Source organism: Grampus griseus, assembly GCF_964374135.1.
Source record: "Grampus griseus genome assembly, chromosome: 9".
In the NCBI taxonomy this organism is placed as follows: Eukaryota; Metazoa; Chordata; class Mammalia; order Artiodactyla; family Delphinidae; genus Grampus; species Grampus griseus.
Window position 1 is genome coordinate 1,647,956 of NC_139003.1, and position 27,334 is coordinate 1,675,289.

General features: G+C 39.5%; 1 protein-coding gene across 4 annotated transcripts in view; it reads left to right on the forward strand.

Annotated features, from left to right (window-relative positions):
* The window catches only part of LMBR1 (limb development membrane protein 1), a 141,420-nt gene that overhangs the window by 2,241 nt on the left and 111,845 nt on the right, over nt 1-27,334 (forward strand). For 3 of the 4 annotated variants that reach the window (XM_082662067.1, XM_082662068.1, XM_082662069.1), the window contains exons 2-3: nt 22,765-22,837; nt 25,120-25,159. In XM_082662067.1, the coding sequence (XP_082518193.1) occupies nt 22,765-22,837; nt 25,120-25,159 (113 nt within the window). The remainder of the gene's footprint in view (nt 1-22,764; nt 22,838-25,119; nt 25,160-27,334) is intronic. The other variant, XM_082662070.1, reaches the window with a different exon arrangement.

Genomic DNA, 27,334 nt, shown 5'->3' on the forward strand with positions numbered 1-27,334 from the left:
TGTGGCGCGCGGGCTTAGTTGCTCCGCGGCATGTGGGATCCTAGTTCCCCCACCAGGGATCGAATCCGCGTCTTCTACATTGGAAGGCAGATTCTTTACCACTGGACCGCCGGGGAAGTCCCTTGTTTATCTTTTTAATATTGATTTGCGAGAGTTGTTTTATGTTTTCTGGATATGATACTTTGGTCATGTATATGTATATATATGTGTATACATGTGCATATGTGTGTGTGTGTGTATATATAGTAAATCTTTTTTTCATTCTGGGGATGCTTTTTCACTTGCTTAATGATATCTTCTAATGAGCAGAAATTCTTAATTTTAATATAGTTTACTTTATTAGAATTTTTTTTTATGATTGGTATGTTTTATGTCCTGTTTAAGAAATTTTTGCTTACTCCAAGGTAAGGAAGATGTCCTCTTGTACTTTTCTCTAAATGGTTTATTGATTTACTCCTCTCATTTAAACCTGCAGTTCATCTGGAATTTATTTTTCGTGTACGTTGTAAAGTAGGATTCGTATATATTTTTTTCACATGGGTGTCCAGTTGCTTCAGCACCATTTATGACCTTAGTCACAAATTAGGTATAACTGTGTATTTGTGGGGTTTAATTTTGATTCTATGCTGTTTCATTGGTCTATTTGTTTTTGGCTTTATTTTAAATTAATCAGATGTTCTCTTATTTGGATTGAGAAAGGGACCCACGTTATAGTAGCCAGGAGCTTTATTTTTGTCTCCTACCCTAGAAACAACTCAGTTTTGGCACTGATTCTAGAATTCCTTAGTTCTGCTCCTCCTCACCCCTACTTCTCCTGCACCAGCACCCTTGGGTGGTGGGTATACGCTGCCCTCTGCAGAACCAGTGCAGACAGTGACCAAGCTTAGTGAATTTCCAGTCTTTGGCTTTCCTTCCTCAAAGTATTTATATTTAGAGTGAGTATAAATGCTTGATTTTTCTCTAGGACTTGTTGCCAATTCTTTTATTTATTAACTTTTTTAATTAAACAAATTCAAAAATTTTTTAAATTTTAAATTGTCATCGATTTACAATGTTTTGCTAGTTTCAGGTATACAGCAAAGTGACTCATTTATACATATACATATATCCATTCTTTTTCAGATGCTTTTCCCATATAGGTTATTACAGAATATTGAGTAGAGTTCCCTGTGCTGTACAGTAGGTCTTTGTTGATTATCTATTTTATATATACTTGTGTGTGTTTGTTAATCCCAAACTTCTAATTTATCCCTCCTGCGGCGGCCCCCCCCCTTTGGTAACGGTAAGTTTGTTTTTGAACTCTGTGAGTCTGTTTCTGTTTTGTAAATACGTTCATTTGTATCATTTTTTTTAAAGAGTCCACATATAAGTGATGTCATAAGATATTTGTCTTTTTCTCTGTCTGACTTCACTTAGTGTGATAATCTCTAGGTCCATCCATGTTGCTGCAAATGGCATTATTTCATTCCTTTTTTTATGGCTGAGAAAATATCCCATTGTATATATGTACCACATCTTATTTATCCATTTTTCTGTTGATGGACATCTAAGTTGCTTCCATGTCTTTGCTATTGTAAATAGTGCTGCAATGAATATTAGGGTTCATGTATCATTTTGAACTATGGTTTTCTCTGGATACATGCCCAGAAGTGGGATTGCTGGGTCCTATGGTAGTTATATTTTTAGTTTTTTAAGGAACCTCCATACTGTTCTCCATAGTGGTTGTACCAATTTACATTCCCACCAACAGGGCAAGAGAGTTCCCTTTTCTCCACATCCTCTCCAGCATTTGTCGTTCGTAGACTTTTTGATGATGGCCATTCTGACCAATGTGAGGTGATACCTCATTGTAGTTTTGATATGCATTTCTCTAATAATTAGTGATGTTGAGCATCTTTTCATGTGCTTTTTGGCCACCTGTATGTCTTCTTGGGAGAAATGTCTGTTGAGATCTTCTGTCCTTTTTTTTTTTTTGGCGGTACGCGGGCCTCTCACTGTTGTGGCCTCTCCCTCTCCCGTTGCGGAGCACAGGCTCCGGATGCGCAGGCTCAGCGGCCATGGCTCACGGGCCCAGCCGCTCCGCGGCATGTGGGATCTTCCCAGACTGGGGCACGAACCTGCGTCCCCTGCATCGGCAGGCGGACTCTCAACCACTGCGCCACCAGGGAAGCCCCTTCTGTCCATTTTTTTGATTGGGTTGTTTGTTTTTGTGGTATAGAGCTGCATAAGATGTTTGTATATTTTGGAGATTAATCTGTTGTCGGTTGCTTCATTTGCAAATATTTTCTCCCATTCTGTGGGTTCTCTTTTTGTTTTGTTTATGGTTTCCTTTGCTGTGCATAAGCTTTTAAGTTTAATTAGGTCTCATTTGTTTATTTTTGTTTTTATTTTCGTTACTCTAGGAGGTGGATCCAAAAAGATATGGCTGCAATTTATTATTATTATTTTTAAAAATGTTTATTTATTTGGTTGCGCTGGGTCTTAGTTGCGGCAGGTGGATTCCTTAGTTGCGGCTTGCTGGCTCCTTAGTTGCAGCACGTGGGCTCCTTAGTTGCGGCTCTCCGGCTCCCCAGTTGTGGCATGCGAACTCTTAGTTGTGGCATACATGTGGGATCTAGTTCCCGGACCAGAGATCGAACCCAGGCCCCCTGCATTGGGAGCGTGGAGTCTTATCCACTGCACCACCAGGGAAATCCCAGATAGTGCTGCAATTTATGTCAAAGAGTATTCTGCCTATGTTTTCTTCTAACAGTTTTATAGTATCTGGCCTTACATTTAGGTTTGTGTATGGTGTTAGAGAATATTCTAATTTCATTCTTTTACATGTAGCTGTCCAATTTTCCCAGCACCACTTATTGAAGAGGTTGTTTTTTCTCCACCGTATATTCTTGCCTCCTTTGTCGTAGATTAATTGACGATAGGTGCGTGGGTTTACTCCTGGGCTTTCAGTCCTGTTCCATTGATCTGTATTTCTGTTTTTCTGTGCCAGTACCATACTGTTGTGATTGCTGTAGCTTTGTAGTATAATCTGAAGTTAGGGGGCCTGATTCCTCCAACTCCATTTTTCTTTCTCAGGATTGCTTTGGCTATTTGGGGTCTTTTATGTTTCCATACAAATTAAAATTTTTTTTTGTTCCAGTTCTGTGAAAAATGCCATTGGTAATTTGATAGGGATTGCATTGAATCTATAGATTGCCTTGGGTAGAATAGTCATTTTGACAGTATTGATTCTTCCAATCCAAGGACACGATATGTCTGTCCATCTGTGTCATCTTCGATTTCTTTCATCAACATCTTATAGTTTTCAGAGTACAGGTCTTTTGCCTTCTTAGGTAGGTTTATTCCTAGGTATTTTATTCTTTTTGATGTGATGGTAAATGGGATTGTTTCCCTAATTTCTCTTCTGATCTTTTGTTTTTAGGAATGCAGGACATTTCTGTGTGTTAATTTTGTATCCTGCAACTTTAAATTCAGTGATGAGCTCTAGTAGTTTTCTGGCAGCATCTTTATGATTTTCTATGTGTAGTATCATGTCATCTGCAAACAGTGACAGTTTTACTTGTTTTCCAATTTGGATTCTTGTTATTTCTTTTTCTTTTCTGATTGCCATGGTCTCAGTTCTTTTAATTATTCAACTCTTTTTGGTTTTGCCTAAAAGATAAAATATATGTAACCTTCAATTTACCATTTGAAAGTGTTTATTCCAGTGACGTGAAGTACATTTGCATTGTTGTGCGACCATCACCACTATCCATCTCCAGAACTTTTTCGTCATTCCAAACTGAAACTGTCTCCTTTGGTCAGTAACTCCCCGTTCCTCTCTCCTTCTGGTAACCACCACTCTACTTTCTATCTCTCTGAATTTTATTGGCTTGGCCAAAAAGTTTGTTCGGTTTTTTTTTCTTTTTTTCCGTAAGAAGGCTCTACTAGTTCTTAGTTGTCTTTAACTTCATTCGAAACAACTTTGTTAGGTTGTATTGTGACAGCTGTCATATCAGCGTGCATTTAAAAAAAACATCAAAATTGGTGAATTTTTGTGTAGCCATTTTAATATTGAAGATGGAAGGAAAAAAGCAACATTTTTGTCATATTATGCTTTATTGTTTCAAGAAAGGTAAAAATGCACCTGAAACCCAAAAATAGATTTGTGTAGTGTATGGAGAAGGTGCTGTGACTGATCAAATATGCCAAAATTGGTTTGTGAAGTTTCGTGCTGGAGATTTCTCGCTGGACGATGCTCCACAGTCTGGTAGCCCAGTTGAAGTTGATAGTGATCAAATCGAGACATTAATTGAGAACAATTAACCTTTTACCCCGTGAGAGATAGCCGACGTACTCAAAATATCCAAATCAAGCACTGAAAATCATTTGTACCAGCTGGGTTATGTTGATCGCTTTGATGTTTGGGTTCCACATAAGTTAAGTGAAAAAAACCTTCTTGACTGTACTTCTGCATGCGATTCTCTACTTAAACATAATGAAAACGTTCCATTTTTAAAACAAATTGTGACTGTCAATGAAAAGTGGATACTGTGCAATAATCTGGAACAGAAGAGATGGTGGGGCAAGCAAAATGAACCACCACCAACCACACCAAAGGCTGGTCTTCATCCAAGGAAGGTGATGTTGTGTATATGGTGGGATTGGATGGGAGTCCTCTATTATGAGCTCCTCCTGGAAAACCAAATGATTAATTCCAACAAGTACTGCTCCCAGTTATACCAAGTGAAAGTAGCACTCGACGAAAATCATCCAGAATTAGTCAACAGAAAACACATAATTCCATCAGGATAGCGCAAGACTGCATGTTTCTTTGATGACCAGGCAAAAACTGTTAGCTTGGCTGGGAAGTTCTGATTCATCCTCCATATTCACCAGACATTGCACTTTCGGATTTCCATTTATTTTGGTCTTTACAAAATTCTCTTAATGGAAAAAATTTCAATTCCCTGGAAGACTGTAAAAGGCATCTGGAAAAGTTCTTTGCTCAAAAAGATAAAAAAGTTTTAAGAAGATGGAATTATGAAGTTGCCTGAAAAATGACAGAAGGTAGTGGAACAAAATGGTGAATATGTTGTTCAATAAAGTTCTTGGTGAAAATGAAAAATATGTCTTTTATTTTTACTTAAAAACCAAGGGAGCTTTTTGGTCCAGGTATTTCATGTAAGTAGAGTCATACAATATTTGTCCTTTTGTGTCTGGCTTATTTCACTTAGCATAATGCTGTCAAGTTTCATCCATGTTGAAGCATGTGTCAGAATTTCCTTCCTTTTTAAGGCTGGATAATATTCTGTTGTGTGTATATACCATGTTTTGCTTATCCATTCATCCGTCCGTGGACATTTGGGTTGTTTTCTGGCTACTGTGAATAATGCTGCTATGAACATGTTTGAATATTCAAATGAATGAATGAATGAATATTTGTTCCAGACCTTGCTTTCAATTCTTTTAGGTATAGACCCAGAATTGGAATTGTTGGATCACATGGTAATCCTATGTTTCATTTTTTGAGAAGCTGCCATGTTTTCCACAGTGGCTGGACCATTTTACATTCCCAACAGTCATGTGCCAGGGTTTCAGTTTCTCCATATCTTCACCAACACATGTTGTTTTCTGTTTTTTTAACAATAATAGTTACCCTAGTGGGTGTGCAGTGGTAGCTCATTATGGTTTTGATTTGTGTTTCCCTGATGATTAGTGACATTGAGCATTGTTTCATGTGATTTTGGACATTTGTATATTTTCTTTGAGGAAATGTCTATCTAAGTCCTTTGCCCATTTTTGAATTGGGTTGTTTTGTTGTTGAGTTTTAGGAGTTCTTTATATATTCTGGATGTTAATTCCTTTGTGATTTGAAAATATTTTCTCCCATTCTGTGGGTTGCCTTTTTTTAATCTATTTATAGTGTTCTTTGGTGGACTAAAACTTTGATTTAGTCCAATTTACGTATTTTTTGTCATTGTTGCTTGTGTTTTTGGTGTTATATCCAAGAAATCATTGCTAAATTCAATGTCATGAAGATTTTTCCTTATGTTTTCTTCTAAGAGTTGTGTAGTTTTAACTTACATTTATGAGGTCTTTGATCTGTTTTGAGTTAATTTTTGTATGTGGTACAGTGTTTAACTTTTAAATGCTCATGTAATAATTTTACTTCCTCTTTAATATTATGAATATCTCAGAGTTCTCTTGTCAGTTACTATAATGATTACATTTAGCTCCTACTATCAACTAAATTTAACGATCCATTTCCTTTTGCTGTCTTTTTTACTTTTCCTTTTGTACTTCAGGTGCACAAAATTGGATTATTTTTAATCCTTGGTTCAGACACAAACTTTTCATTTGTTTGTCTGTGACCTGCTTTTGATTAACCTGTTTTTAAACAATATACACACATGAACCATCACTCAGGATTCTAAAGCATTGACTAGCTTATTAATACCCATGAGGAGAGCTGAAACATTGACAGTAATTTATATGTACCTATTTCTTATGCTGCCATAGTTGCACAGCAACATTTGTCTTTCAGTACATCTGTTCTTTGGATACATTTATTTAGATATCTTCAAAGTGGTTATCTTACATTGATGCCACTTTCACCAGTATAGTTAAAATGATCACAGATTAATACACGACTGTACTAAAAAGTCTCCATAATCCCTTCACTAAATTAATAAGAAATAACACTTATCGAGTACTGACCAGGTTATCTTATTTGAAGATAACAACCCAGTGAAGTAGGTACTTCACAGCATCTGTCACAGCGTGCGATAGAGCCACAGTTTGAATCCAGGCAGGCTCATCCCACAGCCTGTACTCTGTTTACAGCCTATAAGGTTTAAACCTCCACCATGACAGGGTTCAGTGGCATCCAACTAGGTCAGTTACATAAAATGGAGAGTTGGCTTACTGTAAGGCTGATGAAAGGACCAAGGAGAGCCTATGAAGCTCGCTGGCTGGGAGCTTTGGGGTCTGACTGCATAATCTAAATTCTTCCTTATCCTAGTTGTGGACAAAACTCCCTCACTGGGCTGTAATGTGTTTGGGGACAATTCTAGGGTTGACTGGGACTATTACAACAGTAGAGGTTTTAGGACCCTGCCATTTTTTTGGCTCCCTTTTGGCTAAATAGGAGTGGGGAAAAATGGGGGTGCCAAGAATCATCCTCCACCTGCTGCTTCCTTAGGTGAGGTTACCTGCCTTTTCCTACCACGGTCTTGCCCTCACCTCCATGGTTTACTCCTTGTGCTAGAGCTTAAAACTTTAGTCCTTTTGTCTTGAGAATAGGGGTTGGGCAGAAGATTGAGCCAATCACCAATGTTGTACATAAATTTGGAATTCAGTTGTCTGGGGATCCATAGTCTTTCCTGACCTTTGTCATTGTTCTTCAGCCAAAGACCGCCAGGAACACACTTGTAGTTGGATAAGTCAGGTTTATTGCATGTTACAGTGAGGGAAAATGCATACCATGGGGAACTGTGAGGCATCTCAGTAAGAGAGTATTAGAAAACAACTTTTTAAAATAGGATTTGGGCTTGTGTTAGGTGGGAAGAGTTAATGGAAGTGAAGTGGGGCTTTGATCTGTATTGGATGCTGTTAGGAAGCAGAGATAATTCTATGACTGGATATCTTAATAGATCTTATCTTGAAGGAGAAAGATTTGAGTGAGGCTAAAACTGTAATTGGTAAAGATGTAAGTCATTCTTACTAGCCAGTGTGGGGAAATGTTTGGTCGTTTCTATGATTTGGACAGTGTCCATGTTTCTCATCTTTGTTGAGGCATGACTACAGAGTGGTCTTATTCTTTATCCATTATGGTCATAGAGTGGCCTTCTCTGATGTCAATGTTCTCTGAAGTTGTTTATTTTCGACGGGAGAATCATCAAGACCTAGCTGTGAGTACCTGGCTGTGAGTTGCTAGCCAGTTTGAAGGTTGCTTCAAGGCCTATTGATAGTAGCAGGCCAGCTCCCAGATGCAGGGGATGCTTTTCCCTTTTTCATTGTGGTCATAAAATCTTAGAGTGGATGGTGTAGTAGATATAAATCCAATAGCCAATATATATGGAGATGATTTTACAGTATTGGTGAACAAAGAAGAATGGGATAGAGGTATAGAGGATTCTTTGTATTTGAGTTTGCTGAACCTGGGTTAAATCAATTTCCCTTGGTAGGCGGTACAGTGGCCCATAACGATGTCCACGTGGTATTCTCTGGAGCCTGTGAATATGTTATCTTAGGTGGCAGAAGTGCTTTGCAGATGTAATTATGTTAAGGGGAAGATTATCCTGGATTATTTGGGTGAGTGCAATTACAAGGGTCCTTATAAGAGGGAGGCAGGAGGGTCAGAGTTTGAGAAGATGTGATGACAACCAGAGGTTGGAGTGATGCACTTTGCGGGTGGAGGAAGGAGCCACAAGTCAAGGAATGTGGGTGGCCTCCAGAGTCTGGGAAAGACAAGGACATGGATTTTCCCTTAGAGTCTCCAGAAGAAACTAGCCCTGCTGATACCTTGCTTTTAGCACAGTGAAACCCGTGTTGGATTTTTGACCTCCAGAACTATGAGGTAGTAAATTTGTGTTAAGTCACTAAGTTTGTGGTAATTGGTTGTAGCAGCTTTGGCCTGTGATGTGCTCCTTGTGGGTATACATCACCTGTTTCTAGTTTTGTACTTGAGGTTAAAGGGGACTGAGGCATTCCTCATTATATACTTGAGATGATTTTTCCTTTTTCCCTATTCTTTTCCTTCTTAAGTGGCAATTGGAAGTATATTTCCTGAGATATGTAGGCATCCAAAGAATGTCATATCCTTTCAGCATGATTTTTAGTGTTAGTCTTCCTTTTGTATCCAAGCCAAAATTATGCAGTAGGATAGAGTATAAATCCTTTGAGAGCCATATGTTTTTGTTTTATTCTCCACAGTGTCTGTAGTAGATATTTGTAGGTGTTCACTCATGATAATGTTAGGGCTTTGAAGATTATATGTAAATATAATATTACAGGTCAATTTCCTGAAAACCTTGGTAGTAAGATAATTCAGGGAACTTATGGCGTTATAGCAAAAAAGAGACATGAGGGAATAAAGTTCAGAATTTCTTTTTGAAATCCCTTATAAATGTTTTAACACTTAAAACAACTCAGAAAGGACACCAAATAAAGATAAAAAATTCTAATTTTACGCTGCTAATATCTGTCATCCTTTGTGCGTTAGAATCTTTCAGGATCCACTTCCCTAGAATATCAGTGGAATTCTTGTAAATGCATTTTGGATTATTTTGAATAGTGTGTATTCCGAGAAGTATTTCTTTATGGCTCTCACTCTGTCCAGATGTTTAGTGTCTTTCTGCTTTTTGACTTGGAGTTTTTAGCTCCTGAGACCCTGCTCCTCGCTGTCATTCCACTGGCACTGAAGAACTGTGTGCTGGAGGTGGGAGAGGCTTTGGGTGACCTTTTCCAGTCACTGGGCATAGAACCCTAGCTCTGCCCTTGAGGACTCCGTGTCAGAGCACTTGTTACCTTTTATGTGCTTGTCTTCCTACTGCCCTCAAAGACTGTGGTGGGGTGCCGTCCGAGGTGTCTTTGTAAAAACCATTCCTCTCTGTCTTCCTACTTGACCTGTTTTTCCATTGCTGACCCATCTCCACCAGGACTTTGGGGATGCCAGAATTTCTTGGCTTTTGAAAAGGTTTGTAGAAACAAATTTGTGTAAACTTGAAATTGCATGAGGGGAACTTAAAGTTGGAGAGGGAATACAATATATTTTTTCCTTTGTGGCTCTTTGCGGCAGGACTCATGATAAAACTCATAGTGCTTTAGCTGTGTGGGCCATAGACTCTCAAGATAGGAATTTTTAAAGTTATTCTGATGTTTAATTAAAAGTTTTTCTACATGTGTATCTTTTTGGGGGCTTGGGTTTCAGGAACATTCCACATATGCCTTAAAGTAGGAGTTTTTGACCTTAAGAAGTCATTTATCTAACATTATTTTAGTTCTTCTCAAATTTACTGTGTATCTTTCATAGAGCACCATAACTAAATAAGGAATTTTACAAAAAGCTGGGCATCTAGGACTGCAAACAGTGTTTGTTTCACCAGCATGGTAATTCATGAGATGGTGATTTTATGGGATTGATGTTGTACATTTTAATATCAGATGTATTATTGAGGCCTATAACTGTTGCTTTCCCTCGTCTAATACTCTTTCAGACCCCCAGTTTTAACCATTAGGCTCTATTGAGAGCCTGTGTTTCTCCCTACTGCACTGCAGTACTGGAAGCGGAACATGGAGGCAGATTTGTTGGCTCTGGATTGGGGCAGAGTAGGCTCCAGTCATATCTCGGCTGCCAACTAGCTGTGTGGTATTGGGGAAGTTGCTTAATCTCTTGGAATCTTACTTTCCTTGTCTACAAAACTGGGAATTACAATACCTACCTCAGTGAGAATTACATGAGACAGTGTTAGGAAGGTGCTTGGCACAGTGCTGAACACCTGATCATATGGAATTTGTTGTTTCTGTGGACTTTGGTTAAGCTTGTTCAAGAATAGATGATTTTTGAACTAGTTTCAGTGTTCTACTAGTTACCAAGAGCGCTTGATGTAGCTTTGTTAACTTAATGTCTAGTTGTTAAAAGAGCAAGGTGATGGGAACTTTTTTCTTCATATTCATATTCTGTACTTGCTCTCCAGGAAGTTCCGTGCAGTGGTTTTCAGATTTGTTCCAGGGCTAGCCTAGTGCAAAATTTTTTGGGGCCCAGTGCAAAATGAAAATATGGGTTCTTTGTTCGAAAAGCAGGAAGAAAATGCAATTAAAGGTACTAAAATATAAAGCATTTTCCTTTATTCAGTGGTTTTTTACCAACTTGTCATATTTTTTTACATGCTATTCAATGTTGTTTTAAGTAAAAAAATTAAATTAGCGTGAATTTTTTTTTGGAAATTTATTTTTTATTTATTTATTTTTGGCTGCGTTGGGTCTTCGTTGCTGCGCTCGGGCTTTCTGTAGTTGCGGCGAGTGGGCTTCTCACTGCGGTGGCTTCTCTCGTTGCGGAGCATGGGCTCTAGGTGCACGGGCTTCAGTAGTTGTGGCTCAAGGGCTCTAGAGCACAGGCTCAGTAATTGTGGCGCATGGGCTTGGGATCCGCAGCGTATGGGATCTTCCAGGACCAGGGGTTGAACCCGTGTGCCCTGCATTGGCAGGCGGATTCTTAACCACTACACCACCAAGGAAGTCCTATTACCATTAATTTGACCATTCATCTTGATATGGTGCAATACAAGTTTTAAATGCAAATGTTAAGAGCATTTGACTCATATGAAATCACTGAAATTGTACAATGTACATTTAGTAGTTCATGCATGTATGTGTATTTTGTTCTTGTCAGAACAATGGGAATGCTGCACAAAACCAACTCAACTGGTTTTTAAAGTTTTATTGAGATATAATTCACATATCATACAGTTCACCCATTTCGGTGATTTTTAGTATATACATGAATCGTGCAGCCATCACCACAATCTTATGATAGAACATTTTTATTATCTTAAAAAGAAATATTATACCCTTTAGCAGTTCATTCCCCATTTACCCCCGAATTCTTCTCCTTCCAGTTCTAGACAGCCACTAATCTACCTTTGCCTGCTCTGGATATTCCATATTAATTGAATCATGCAATATGTGGTTTTTTTTGGTGTCTAGCTTCTTTCAATTAGCATGATGTTTTCAAGGCTCATCATGTTGTAGCATGCATCAATAGTCCATTCTTTTTTATGGTCAAATAATATTCTGTCGTATGGATGTGCCATGTTTTAGTTATTCATTCTTTAGTTGATGGAGCTTCAGGTTGTTTCCACTTTTTGGCTCTTATGAAAAGTGTTGCTGTGAACATTTGTGTACAAGTTTTTGTGTGGACATATCTTTTTATTTCTCTTGGGTGGAATTGCTAGGTCATATGGTCATAACTCTGTGTTTAATATTTTGAGGAACTGATAAAGTATTTTCCAGAATCATGGCACCATTTCACATTTGTACCACCAACATTAGAGTTCCAGTTTCTCCATATTCTCTTCAACACTTGTCATTAATGGTCTTTTTGATTTTTAATTATAGCCATCCTGGTGAGTATTATGTATTATCTCATTGTGCTTTTTTTTTTTTTTTTTTTTTTGCGGTACGCGGGCCTCTCACTGCTGTGGCCTCTCCCGTTGCGGAGCACAGGCTCTGGACGTGCAGGTTCAGCGGCCATGGCTCACGGGCCCAGCCGCTCCGCGACATGTGGGATCTTCCCAGACCGGGGCATGAACCTGTGTCCCCTGCATCAGCAGGCGGACTCTCAACCACTGCGCCACCAGGGAAGCCCTCGTTGTGCTTTTGATTTGTATTTCCCTGATGACTAATGATGTTAGACATCTTTCTGTATCCTTATTGGCCATTTGTATATTTTCTTTGGGGGAATGTGCCTATTCAGATGCTTTATCCATTTTTATTTTATTTTATTTATTTTTAAAAATTTATTTATTTATTTGGCTGTGTTGGGTCTTTGTTGCTGTGCACGGGCTTTCTCTAGTTGCAGTGAGCGGGGGCTACTCTTCGTTGCAGTGCACAGGCTTCTCATTGTGGTGGCCTCTCTTGTTGCGGAGCATGGGCTCTAGGTGTGCGGGCTTCAGTAGCTTGGCACACGGGCTCAGTAGTTGTGGCTCGCAGGCTCTAGAACACAGGCTTAGTAGTTGTGGCACACGGGCTTAGTTGCTCCGTGGCATGTGGGATCTTCCCGGACCAGGGCTCGAACCCATGTCCTCTGAATTGGCAGGTGGATTCTTAACCACTGCACCACTTGGGAAGTCCCTGTCCATTTTTAAATTGAGCTCTTTTTTAAAATTAAAAAAAAATTTTTTTTGACCATTTTTTAAATTTAAGTATAGTTAGTTTATAATGTTGTATTAGTTTCAGGTGTACAGCTAAGTGGTTCAGTTATATCTATCTATCTATCTATCTATCCTTTTTCAGATTCTTTTCCATTACAGGTTATTCAAAGATATTGAATACAATTCCCTATGCTATGCAGTACAAACAAAAGTTAAGGGAAGTTGTTGCTAATAGACCTGCTTGACAAGAAATTTGAACAGAAGTTCTTCCGAGAGATGGACATTATTTAGGTGAGAAACTCAGATTTACATAAAGAAAGGAAGAGTATTAGAGAGGAATCAACTAAGGGTAAATAAAATCTTTTACTCTTGATCCAACAGGTAACAGTTTATTGAAAGTAATAGCGCCAGTGTTTCCAGTGATTAGCTTGTGGATAAGTGAAGTGAATGACAGTAATGTTATAGGGACAGGAGGAAGGAATTGGGAAAACTCTGCTGTAAGGTATCTGCACTACCTATGAAGCTGTATAGTATTGTTTGAAAGTAGATTTAGAGTAGTTGTAAATGTAAATTGTAAACTCTAGGGCAACCGATAAAAAATTTAAAAAGAAGTGTAGTTGATATGCTAAGAGAGGAGAGAACATAGAATTATATAAAATGCTCAGTTAAAACCAGAGATGGCAGAAAAGGACTGAAAGACAAAAATGGAAACAAAGAACAAGGTCAGTGAATAGAAAATAGTTAAAACTATGATAAATATTAAAACAACAGTATCAATGATCACTTTAAATGTGAATGGTCTAAATAAATCAATTAAAAGACAGATGGTCAGAGTGGATTAAAAACCCCAACTATATGTTGTCTATAAGAAATCCAATAAATGTAAAGATACAGATAGATTAAAAGTAAAGGAACACAGAAAGATATACCGTGCTAACACTAATCAAGAGAGAGCTGGAGTATCTGTGTTAATTTCAGACAAGGTGGGCTGCAGAGCAAGGAAGACTGTCAGGGCTAAAAGGAGCAATACATAATGATAAAGGGTCAGCTTTCTAAGAAGGCATAGCAATCCTTAATGTGTATGTACCTAACAACAGAGCATCAAAATACATCAGGCAAAAACTGAACTGCCAAAAGAAATGGATGAATCCACTGATATAGCTGGAGACTGCAACACACCCTCTATTGTTAATTGGCTATATATATATATATATATATATTTGAACTAAATAACACCATCATTCAACTGGATCTAATTGACATTTACAGACTCCTTCATCCAACAACAGCACAGTGTGCATTCTTCTCAAGCTTGCATGGAACATTCACCAAGATGGACCACCTTCTAGGCCATAAAACACTTAAACTTAAAAGGATAGAAATCATACAATGTCTGTTCTCATACCAGAGTTGAGTTAAATTACAGATTAGTAACAGAAATATAGCTGGGAAGCTCCAAAGTAATTGGAGATTAAATAGTACACTTCTAAATAACACATGGGTCAAAGAAAAAGTCTCAAGAGAAATTTAAAAATATTTTTAAATGAACATGAAAACACAGTTTATCAAAATTTGGTGGGATGTAGCAAAAGCAGTGCTTAGGGAGAAATTTGTAGCATTGAATGGATATATTAAAAAAGAAGACAGGTCTAAAATCAATAATCTAAGCTTCTACCTTCGAAAACTAGAAAAAGAAGAGCAAAGTAATTTAAAAGTAAGCAAAGGAGAAGTGATAATAAGAAATGGAGCAAAAAGCAATGAAACTGAAAGCAGGAAATAAATTTTAAAAGTCCGCAAAACCAAAAGCTTGTTCTTTGAGAATATCAGTAAGAATGATAAACCTCTTGCTAGGCTAAGAAAAACAGAGGGAAAACACATTACTAATACCAGAAATGAAGGAGAGGCCATTGCTACTGATTCCATGGGCATTAAAAAGTTACTAAAGGAATATTATGAACAATTCTGTGCCCACAAATTTGAAAACTTAGATGAAATTGAACAAATTCCTTCAAAGATACAATTTATCAAAGCTCACACAAGGAAAAGCAGATAATTTGAGGAGGTCTGTATCTACTAAAGAACTTGAATCAGCAGTTAACCTTCCAAAAACCAGTGCCAGATTGTTCGGCTGGTGAATTCTAACACATATTTAAGGAAGAAGTGATATCAATTATCTGCAGTCTCTTACAGACAATAGAAGAAGAGGGACTACTTCCTAACTTCTTCTATGAGGCTAGTATGACCCTACTACTAAACAGACAAAGACATTGCAATAAAAGAAAACTACAGACTGATATTGCTCATGGGCATAGATGCACAATTCTGCAAGAAAATATTAGCAAATTAATTCCAACAGTGTATAAAAAGAATCATACAAAAATCACTTAATGTAGTCCATCACATCAACAGACTAAAGAAGAAATATCATAAGATCCTATCAGTAGATGCAGAAAAAGCAGTTGGCAAAATTCAGCATCCATTCCTGATAAAAACTCTCAGTAAACTAGAAATAGATGGGAGCTTCCTCAACTTGGTAAAGGACATCCACAGAATATCTATAGCTAACATCATACTTAATGGGGAGAAACTAGAAGCTTTCCCACTAGGATCAGGAACAAGGCATGGATGTCCCCTCTTACCACTCCTTTTCAGCATCACTGGAAGTCCTAGCTGAGGCATTAACAAAAGAAAAGGAGATAATAGGTATATAGATTGGGAATAAAGAAAAAAAACTGGGGAATTTCCTGGTGGTCCAGTGGTTAGGACTTGGTGTTTTCACTGCCGGGACCCGGGTTCAGTCCCTGGTCGGGGAACTAGGATCCTGCAAGCTGCACAGCATGGCCAAAAACAAAAACAAAAAACAAAACTGTTTTTGTTTTCAGGTGACACGCCAGGGAGTCAGTAACAACAAAAACCTGCTGGGACTAATAAGAGATTACAGCAGGGTTTCAAGATACAAATTAATAAACAATAGTCAATTGCTTTCCTGTATATGAGCAATGAAAACTTGGAATTTGAAATTAAAAAAACAGCGCCATTTACATTAACACACCCCCACCCCCAAATGCTTAGGTGTAAATCTAACAAAATATGTTCAAATCTATATGAGGAAAACTACATACTCTGATTAAAAAAATCAGAGATCTAAATTAATGGCAAGATCTTCCATCTTCATGGAAGATCTTCCATCTTTAATATCATTAAGAGGTCAGTACTTAAGTGTTTATTGCGTGGGTAAACTTGATAGGAAATAGTTATAAAGCAGCTTAATTTTCTCCCACTGCTGCTTGCAAGGATGCTTTGTTGCATCTTTGTACCTTACCCCTCATGACAACTTGGGGCTCATCTTATAGCTTTATAGTCACTTTCACATGTTGAAAAATTGAGTCCAGTCTAATCTAAACTTCCACCTTTTATCCAGTTCTAAGTGTCTTCCCTTTGCCCTGATCATACCTGACTGAGGCTAAGGAACCAGCAGTGGGAAGGGTGTGTGATTTACTCAGTTTGTTTTAAAATTATTTATCTAGGCACTCAGCAGGATTCAAGAGATGTACAAGATCATTCCTATTTGTGTTAGTACCTCCGATATACCTAAAGTATATTGTATGTAATACATAGTTTAGGGGACAAGTTTTATTTACCTGAAACATTCAGTAGAAATCATTGCTGTGCTAAATTTGTGAAGTAGGAGTTTGTGGGGATTCAGAAGGAGGGAGGCTAAGTGGGTAGAATGGTTGTGATTGGGATGAAAGAGCCCGAAGGACAAAGGGTGAGTGACAACTGGCTCTGATGCCTGCTCCTCTCAAATAAAGCTGTTCTTCTTTTATGTTTTTCTGGAGTGGGTTTCAGAAGGAATTTAAAGAACTTTTTGCTGGTGACTTGCCTTGTAAAAAATTGCAAGTCATGGAGTCTGAAAAATCTCAAGAACAAGTAATATTGTAGGTGAAATTAATGAACTAGAAATTTGCTGTGTTAGTCTTGAAAGATGGACTATTTACCCCTTGTTAAAGGTCTCAGTGTTATTTTTTTGCAAGGAAATATTCTTTTTCCTTTATTGAAGCACAAGTGGAAAGACACGGGGCAATTTATTGTGATAGTGCTAGTAACTCTTAGAAGAGTGGATATCAGCATGTGTTTTGTATTCAAATTAATTGTGGAAATAGAGCACTGGTAATTTTGTCTTTTCTCTTTTGAAAGGTGGTATGTTGCAATTACAAACAGTAAAACAATGAACATCTTTATATGTGTCTGTGTGTATATATATATATATCCTTGTGTACATATGCAAGTATATCTGAAAGGAATGCTTATAGCTACTAGCAACAAGAATTCAGTGTGTTTTTAATCAAATTTTTATTTTTCTATAAAAAGTCTGGAGGAATGATGTTTTTATACATGCTGCAACATGGATGAACCTTGAAAACATGCTAAGTGAAAGAAGCCAGACACAAAATGTCAGATATTGTATGATTCCTTTATATGAAATATCCAGAATAGGCAAATCCCTAGAAACAGACGTCAGATTAGTGGTTGTGAGGGGCTGGGGCAGTGGGTGGCAGAATGTGGGGCACATAGGGGTATAGAGCATTCAGTATGGTAACATTTATTTATTAGAGCATTCCTAATCCTAATACTTAAGAAATTCACATTTATTATTATGTATTTGGTTTGGGTTTACTTTTTCATTCATGGTGAATTAAATTCTTTCAGCTAAAGTAGTGTTTTATTTTTCCTTGCATATTCAGTTTTAAAAAGCGTCATTTGGGTCTGTGTTTTTGGTGCATAAAGATTATTTCCTCATTGTGGATTATACCATTGTTCACAAAGGGCCCCAATTTGTCTTAGCACTTTTTGTCTTAAATTCAGCCTTGTCTGAGAGGAAAAAAAAAATGTGACAGCCTAACTTTCTTTGTTGTTAGCATCTGCTTGGTATGTCTTTATTTATCCTTTTGCTTTCAAACCGTCCCAAGCCACTTCATTTTAGCTATATCTTAGTCTGTGAGAGTTTTCTTTTGACAGTTTTATTTACAATTATGATTTTAATATGTTTCATCTTTAGTTTATTATCTTATTTTTGTAACTATTTGTGTTTTCTTTTTAAAATTTATTTATTTATTTATTTATTTATGGCTGTGTTGGGTCTTCGTTTCTGTGCGAGGGCTTTCTCTAGTTGTGGCAAGCAGGGGCCACTTCATCGTGGTGCGCGGGCCTCTCACTATCGCGGCCTCTCTTGTTGCGGAGCACAGGCTCCAGACGCGCAGGCTCAGTAATTGTGGCTCATGGGCCCAGTTGCTCCGCGGCATGTGGGATCTTCCCAGACCAGGGCTCGAACCCGTGTCCTGCGTTGGCAGGCAGATTCTCAACCACAGCGCCACCAGGGAAGCCCTATTTGTGTTTTCTTGTGTTTTACTACATAGTCTGGCTCTTAGGGTAATTTGAAATAATTATAATTTTAATTATTTTGTGGTTCACTTGTAACTTTAAAGGATACTCAACATCTCACATTTTTGATTTAGCAATTTTAAAATACAGCCAGGGTTATTGGCTCTGCTGTGGAGTGAGATTATTGGCTCAGTTATAGTTTACTGGTCCTCTCCCAGGATTTTGTTAGAAATGTGTCACTGGTAGCTTTCCTTAGGCCATTTGTACCCATCACTCTTATGATATTTACTCCCCGTGGTCATCTTAAACTAGCTGAAGCCCATCAGCCTTAAGTGAAAAGCTTACACTTATACAGTTTGATTATAAGGTACTAGTTTGAATTTAGGTTTAAATCTTATACCTGGGATTTAAGAATATTTGCTTTTAACAGCATATTTTAGATATATTATAGGTTTTTTCCGACCTCTGGAAGTAGAGTGTCCTAGGAAACCTTTCCTGAGCTGAAATGGCACAAAGTAGAGAAGCAGTTACTTTAGGACCCGTCTTGCTCACAAAATCAATTGAGATGAAGCACAGGTGCTCACCGATACGGTTCACAGCTGTAGCAGCTTGATGCTGAGATGCTGAGTGTGGTTCCGGGGAGGAGCTTGGCGGGCCGCTCTCACTGCTGGGGTGGGCGCTGCCTCTGTAACGCTTGCTGCAAAACACACTGAGCTGAATGAGATTTTCGCTTTTTGCCCTTTTTTGGTAAAAGTGAAAATCCTCTTTGGATTTTGTTTGGTTACCAAAAACAGGTACTGAAGTGGGTCTTTCTAAAAAGTGAAATGGTGTAAAGCAAACTTTAGAAATGCCTGTATTAGGTTACTTGTGACTGGGTAACTTAGCTCCCAAATGCCTGGCCATTCTTGATCAGCATCAGGACTAAAGCCGTGTGGCCCCCAGTGAGGGCTGAAGCACCTGCTTTGGGTCAGCTGGCACAGAGGACATGCACCCTGTGCTTCTGCTTATGGTCTCTGGTAACCTTGTTCTTCCCCTGACCAGGAGAGAAAAGCTCAGTCTTTTCAGAGAACCGTGAGAGCCCATCGTCTCCCTTTTTATCAGCTGTACCTCACCTTTAGTGGTGGCGAGCTGGAATGACTTCCTTCTTTTTTTCGTTAGGAATTTCCTTTTGCCTCCACTGAATGTAGGAGAATAGGAGGCATCATTATGCTTGTTTTCGTTTTACGTATCCCCATGGGTGTGTCTCTCTGATACCGACGTGCTCATGTAGAGAAGGAGCACACCTGCTCCTACCCCCCGTCTTTGGAACTAGAAAGATGGCCTAACTAGTTCTGTGATTTTTGTGTTGTTGTTCCAGTCTGGTTTAGTTGTATGTTTATTTTCATAGTGGGTAGCTCTTATTTCCAAATTAGTAATACTTACACTTGTTTTTATAATTGTTAGCCTTCTACTCTTAGATGGATTGCTTTCCGTTAGTCTTTTCCATCCCATGCCATGCATTTTGGTTCCTTGATTTCCGTTTGTCCGTTAACTTTCATGCCTTCTCAACTACCACTTCTGCACAAACTCCCTGGAACTCCTGAAACTACTCTTCTCCACTTCTAATTACTAATTTAAAAAATCCTAAAACATGCTTTAGTCACAACTTTGTATTCTTCCAGCTTCCTTGGTCAAGTACTTTTATTGCAGCTGCTTCTCTACCAGGAACCTCAGTTGATTGGCATGTCCACTCCTATCCATCACTTGGGTTCACTTTTCTCCCAATCCAGTTAGGTTTCATGGCCCATTATTTCACTCACTCTTGCTAATACCCTAAACCAGTGGTTCTCAAATGGTGGTCTGGGGATTTCTGGGGGTTGGTGGTTCAAACGCTGGGAGCAGATGAGGTTAACTATAAAGAGCTTGTGGAATGAGAATAGATTTCTGGCTCCGCTCAGAAATCATAGAGAAGAATAATGTTTAAAGGCTGGCAGGAAAAGGGAAGCTAGTGATGGAGTCTGGGAGAATAATCAGAGAAGGAGGAAGATTGCTGACGTGCAAGTTGCTGCTTAGAGGGCAAGTGAAATCATGAAAGTGTAATTTGGCTGTTGGGACATCACTGACCACTGCCAGAAGCACTTTGAGTGGGTCAGTGGGCGTGAAGTCAGATAAGTGGTTGGAAGAGTGAGTGAGTGAGTGGTGGTGAAAAGTGGAAGTCCGCAAGTGTAGGTTGTAAAGGGGAGGAGAGAGAATAGGTTATTTGTTAGAATCCTCAAGCCTGTGCTAGTTCTTGGGGACTCAGCCTACATCTGCCTCAGCATCTAAAAATCAAGCTCTTGTGTTGTGTTGTATAGCATCATCAGGCTTCCTGCATTGCTTAGAGTCTTGGCTTGAGCTTGCCTGAAACTTTAAAGGCCGTTTCATTTCCCGTTGCCCCTCACTTCTGTTGTGTTTCTCAAATCCATTTATTCTCCCATTCTCCTGCGTGACTTACATACTTCTCGCCCCACCCTCATGTGTAACTCATTGGATGAACTTGTCTTTCACTGAGAAAATAGAAGCCATCAAAAGATAATGTCTTTGTGCTTCTACCACCATCTACTTACCCACCTGCAGAGGGACTCAAATGTTCTCTCCGTCCCTGCTTCCCCCCCCTCCTCCCTTTTACTTTGGATAAATTTTTGTTTGTGGCCCCTCAACTTGAGCACATTTCTTCAGCGATTCTCCCTTTCTTTCTTGCATCAGAAGTAAGTACTGGGTTATTTCAACAACTGTATAACTTTTCTCATCTTAAAAAAACCCCTCTCAGCAGTCCCTTTTACATTTCCTTTGCTGCCCTTTATCATAAAACTCCTGGTAAGAACTGTCTACTTTCATTTTGCTCCAAGTTTTCTCCTTGCTTAATCCATTTCAGTCAGGTTTTTCCCTCCACCCTTCCAGAAAAACAGCTCTTGTCAAGGTCACCGATGACCTCCATGTTGCTAAATCCAGTTGCCCGTTCTCAGTGCTCATCTTACTTGGCCTTTCAGCAGCATTTGACGCGGTAGATAATTCCCTTTTCCTAGATAAACTTTCTTCACTTGGCTTTCAGTATGTCGGTCTCTTCTTTGCTGCTGCTTCTCAGTCAGCTTTTGCTGATTCCTTCTCTCGAGTTGGCTTCTAAATATTTGAGAGCCCAGAACTCTGTTCTCAGACTTCTCTTCTCTGGCTGTACTCACCACCTACAGTGGAAATCTCATCTAGTCTTATGGCTTTAAGTACCATCTATCTGCTGATGACTCTTCTTTTTTTCCCCCAGCCTGGTTCCTTCCCCTCAGCTGTACACATTTTTATATCCAACTGCCCATTCAACCTCTCCACCTGAGTGAATAATATATGTTTCAAATTCAGCAATGTAAACGCTATTCTTATTTCTACCCCAAAACTACTCCTCTTTTGACCTTCCCTGACTCAGGAAATGGCAACTCTGTCTTTCCAGTTTCTCAAGCCAAGAACCTTATGTTTATTCCTACAAGTCCTGTCAAGTCTGCTTTCAAAACATACCCAGAACTTGATAACTTCTTAACACCTCCACAGCACAGGTCTAAGTGACCTTTCCTCTATATTATTGCAGCGAGTCCTAACTGGTCTCCCTGCTTCCGTCATTTCCTTTTCCTAATTTATTTTCCACACTGTAACTAGAGTGAGCTTTTTGCAGTATGTCAGATCGTATCACTACTCTGCTCAGTGGATATTTACTGCCTTGTCCATGATCATTCTCAGTCATATGGCTGCCAACCCTTCTTCAGAAATCCATGCATAGGGGTGATCCCGAGGCTTTATCATCACCTGGAATGGTTTCATTTGAGAGTCTTCAAAGTATTTCTACCATGGTCCACAGCTCCATGAGGCCTTTATCTAAAGCACACTTGATCTTTGACTATACTGAGATCTCCCATTCCTTCACCCATCCTGTTTTGCCTCCGTCCCCTAGATCTGATAGAAATTAAAAGGAATTTAATATTAAAAAAGTATCTTGTTCAACTGCTGTTCGTTTTGACATGTGGTTTAATTATTGAATAATCGACCCCCACCCCCACCTTGATTTGTGAGGCCTTGTGTATGTACAACCACCTGACATGAATTTTTATATGATAGAATCTGTTTCATTGATCTGTCAGGTTTTGGTGTCAGCACACTCTTTAAATGTTATTGAAGCTTTATATTAATAGTATGTTTTAATATTTAGTAAGGTTAGTAGCCTCTCATTGACTTTATTTTTCAAAATTGTTGGTAATGGTCTGGTTCTTTGTAGTTCCACATGATTTTGAAAACAACTTGGTCAAGTTATGAAAAGCAAAATGTCCACTGGGCTTTTTTTTCTGGAATGGTTTTAAACTGGGCTGACTAGTTTGTATAAGTTAATATTTCATAACACTTTTTGTTAGCTAAAATTTTTACTTTGTAATAGATTAAATTCTTTTTCCCTATGAATGCCAAAGATGTATCTTCTGTTACTTAAAAAGATATGCAAAAATGTAAATGATTTGTTAAATTTGTTTTGTTTCAGATCTGTTTCCTTCTCTTTGCCGTTCTCTACATTGTCTCCTACTTCATCATCACAAGATACAAGAGAAAATCAGGTTAGTAGACACATTGTTATTAAAGCTTTGATTCTAATGCCAAGTGGTCTAGGCATGGTCCATGGCTATATGGTGCCCATCGGCATAGTTAGTATATTCAGTATGCCTGTGATGGAAGCAAGCAGTTGCCTGGTACTAAGAGCCCTAAAAATAACCTCCAGGGAATCTGGCTACTCGCAGGGTCATCTTCTTAGGCCCGAGCCCTTTTTTATCACCATTCTTATGTTCAACTAAGAATAGTCCAGGGCTCTTTACTTTCTGGGAAATTCCAGAGTTTATGAGGATATTTGGTTCCCTGTGACTGGCTCTGAATTTGAACATACCCCTCATCACCCCCACCCAGTTCTTTCTCTGACTATCAGAATATCTTTTCTTTTTCTGAAGCGGTATAGAATTTAGAGTCTCCGTAATACCATTTAGCATTCAATTATATATTATATTATCCTTTTATTATTTCATATGTATCCTTATCTCACCAGAGGGACCACTGTATCTTTTCTTTTTTTTAATGAATGTTGTGCTGATTAATTCACAGATTTTTATGCCAGAGTTTTATAAGTAACTAACCAGTTACTTTACTGACTTCTGTTAAATCTTAGCTATTTTCTAGAAATCACAAGATTTCCACCTGTGATGCTGGGCTAATAGTAGGTGCCATGTGAATAGTTAAGGATTCCATATATTAAAGCTTCCTTATGTTATTTTAAACTTGTCAGAATTTTGAAAGAAATCAGGAAATAGTGTTGCTCTAGTGCACTACTTGGCTCTGTGACTGCACTGAAATACTCCTTGGATTCTATAATCTCTCAGAAGTTTGAAGACCTGGGATCCAAGACAGTATCTTAGCTGTTTTAAAAGATGTTTTGGCACCAGGTTTCATAGATTATGGACACAGAAGGAGGGAGAGATAGAGAATGAATGAATAATGCATTGTTTTAGGGGAAATCAGGGGATGATGAGCAGGAAAATAGGGTATTTATTAGATGCTTTTTAGAGTAATCATGGGAGAGGGTAATGAGGACCCTGGACCTGGTTGGTAGAGGGTCGGCAATAGAATTGAAATGGATATGAAGCTATTAAAACAATCTTCAAGATATGGTGGTTGATTGGATGTGGGTACAACAGTATAAAAGTTAATTGTGACTATGTTATTTTGTGGTCTCTTTGGTCTTAAAACTATTTTGGGCAGTCAGTAATTAAGAATGGAGATTGGTCTAAGAGAATGGCCCAAATATGCCATTGTCACTGAAACAGGTGGGCGCTCAGAATTCCACAGACCTACGCAGAGAGCCTTTGAGGACAACCCCAGTTAGGCACTGAGGAGAAGGAGGGGCCGGGGTGTTGTGTAATATTTTTGTAATTGGATCATAGTTTCCTTAGCTGGTAAGATTACGTGGGAGGACAAAAAAGATGGCCAACAGCCATGAGAGAGGGAGAGGGTAGGGTGAGGAAGCACAGGAGCAAGGGCCATCTTGCTCCTACTTAGAAACGACACAGAACTTGATATATTTCTGTCTGTAACTTGAATGAAATGATGAAGTATCAAGGCAATGGTATCCAAGGTGGTTTAGGATGATCCAAGAAAGTCCTCATTATTACCATTACTAACAATAGACTCCAATTACAGAAAACTGTATGAGTTCTAAAATTCTGAATTTTAATTTTATAGTAAAAATTTTTTTTGGCTATCATCAACCAGAAAATTTCATTCATTAGCAATTTCACTGACATCGTATAACAATAAACTTGATAGTGGTTCTGGGGTTCTACTGAGTTTTATTTCCTTGAGCACTAAATATTTTGGAAAATCTTAATTTACATATGGGAGTTTTGTTAATCAGGATTTTTTTTTTTTTTTTTTGGCGGTACGCGGGCCTCTCACTGTTGTGGCCTCTCCCGTTGCGGAGCACAGGCTCCGGACGCGCAGGCTCAGCGGCCATGGCTCACGGGCCCAGCCGCTCCGCAGCATGTGGGATCCCCGGACCGGGGCACGGACCTGCGTCCCCTGCATCAGCAGGCGGACCCTCAACCACTGCACCACCAGGGAAGCCCCAGGATTTTTTGATCAATCAAAACACTCTGTTCTTTAACGTATTCTATCCTATCTGATTTAATGAGATTTAGATTGTGATCTGTGCTGAAATAAACACAGTGCTTTTTGAAAATAATTTCTATTCAATAATTGCTTCTTCAAGTTTATATTTTTGTTCATGCTTTTATTAAATTAATGAAACATTTTGTTGGAAGATAAAAGAATATTAATACCTTGAACATTTTTGCAGATGAGCAAGAAGATGAAGATGCCATAGTCAACAGGATTTCGTATGTATTTTAATGTTCGATTGTCTTGTTTCTCATTCTAAAGTCATACGTGTTCGAAACTTAATTTTGCCTTTTGGGCAGAAATATGGAAAAAATTCACTTAAAGTATTACAGCATCTTTATCAAATGTTAGTCCTATCCTTGGAAAGCACATATAAGCAAATACATGGATAATTGAGGATTGATTATCTCCGTTAAAATTTGCTTATTTAAGGAGCCAACAGATTTAATCTTCAGAGGATTTAACCAGGAAATGGGCTTAAGATTGGGAAAATTGCTGGGCCAAAGAAAGAAAGAAAGAAACAAAGCTCTTGGCTGTTTGAATGGCCTTGGGACAGGGAGCAGACATCTCTTCTGGTTAATTGAACATTTACCTACTGTGAGCAGGGAGATGGGCCCAGACGGTCCTCTTAGGTTCCTTATAGCTCTGTTTCTGCTTGTGTATGCTGATGATAGAGCCCAGCTAAAGGGCAGACATGAATTCTTTCCCAGTCCTCCAGGTGTGAAGTACTTGTGAGATGTGCACCCCTCTCGGTTTAGTCTGCATTCCACTTTTGGTGGTAAATCTACTTAAATGCGTTTGTAGATCAATAATTTGTAAAAAGACAAGAACACATCCCATTGGATTTTACACTTGCATTGTGTTTTATGAAAATATGGCTGTTTCCTTGTGGTGGTGCCGGGGAGCGGCCTCACCTGCTTTACATGGCAGCTGGCATGGCCTGTCTGAGGGGTTTGGGTTTCTCCCAGCAGGTGGTTTTTGCATCACGGTGATGCGCACAGATGTCCCCTTCCTGAAGGCAGATGTGTGTGCCCTTATAAATTCAGGAAGGGGAAGTGTGGAGGAGAAGATCACCTGGGAGGGCGGCTCTGACCTAGCCTGTCCCCCTAGCTGCCCCACCCACTGGTCTGTTTGTCTCCCACTGCCTTTCTTCCCTTCTGTGGTGGAGTGAGTGAGAACCGGGGAGTCAGGCAGAGCTGGGTTCACATTCTGAACTCAAGATTAACTTGAGTTCAGAAGAGATTGAGAAAGATTCCTTTCCTCCATATGTGAGCTCGAGCTACCATCTGCTTTGTAGCATGTTGTGTGGATTAAATAACATACACACAAAAAAAGTCGGGGGGTGCTCGGTGCGCGACAGGTGTGAGCTCAGGGTTGTTGTACTTCTCCCCCAGCCCTCTTTCCTTGCCCACCCTCCTCCCACTGAAGAGGAAGGAGCAGAATGAGATGCTGTGCTTAAAGGAGGAGAAACAGTGGTCCAGGGTTCTGAGAGTTCAGCCAAGTCCCCAAGGGTAGGTGATGGCCAGCACCATCTGGCCACCTGAGGGAGGGAGGGTTCCCCGCGGCCTACTGCAGCCCCGCGTCAGGCTGAGGAGTCTTTCCCTGGCCTCTCTCACCTCCCTTTAAAGCCACCTTCGCTTTCTCTTTTGCTCCTTAAAGGCCTTCGTTCTGTCCTCTGTTTGTATCCACTCATGCCCCCAAATTCCCTCTCTCTGTTCTTTTCAACCCTAGATTACATTTTCTCTCAGCTGGTTGTTTGATTTGATTTGGATCAAAGCGCCTAACTGGTGAAACTGCTTTTAAGGATGGCTTGTCCAGGCAGGAGGGAGGCTTGGTGCGGAGGTCAGAGCACGAGGGGGTGACCTGGTGTTGACTTCCAGGATTTGAGAGGAGAGAGGAATCCAGGCACGATGTTGTCCCAAGGGGGTGAAGAGGGGCACCCACTGCGTTGGGGAGTGCTCTGTCATGGGGACTCAGAGCCCATGTAGGGTGGGAAGGGTGTCCCTGGTGGATGGCCTGGCCTGGCTGTCAGTGCTCAGGTGGGGAGGGTGTTCACAGGGCAGGGCAGTCCAAAATGGGGCTCACCTGAGCACATGGTGCCTCTAGGCTGAGGGGGTCAGTGAGGCAGGAGGCTGTTAAAGACAGTGGGGACCACTTACAGTTAGTGAGAGCGGGAAAGCAACAGGGAACACTAGGTTGTTGTGGTGCAGTTGGAGGCATCTGTATGGACCCACGTTTTTCAGTATAGTTACTGAACCCAATCTAGATGTGAAGTGTGGATGCATGTATGTGTTTCTAGGTACATGTATACCTAGTGCATACTTACGCCCCCTAGAGCTGCCTGTCCGTGCTCACCTGGGAGCATGACACCCCAAGAGCAAGGAGTATATTTA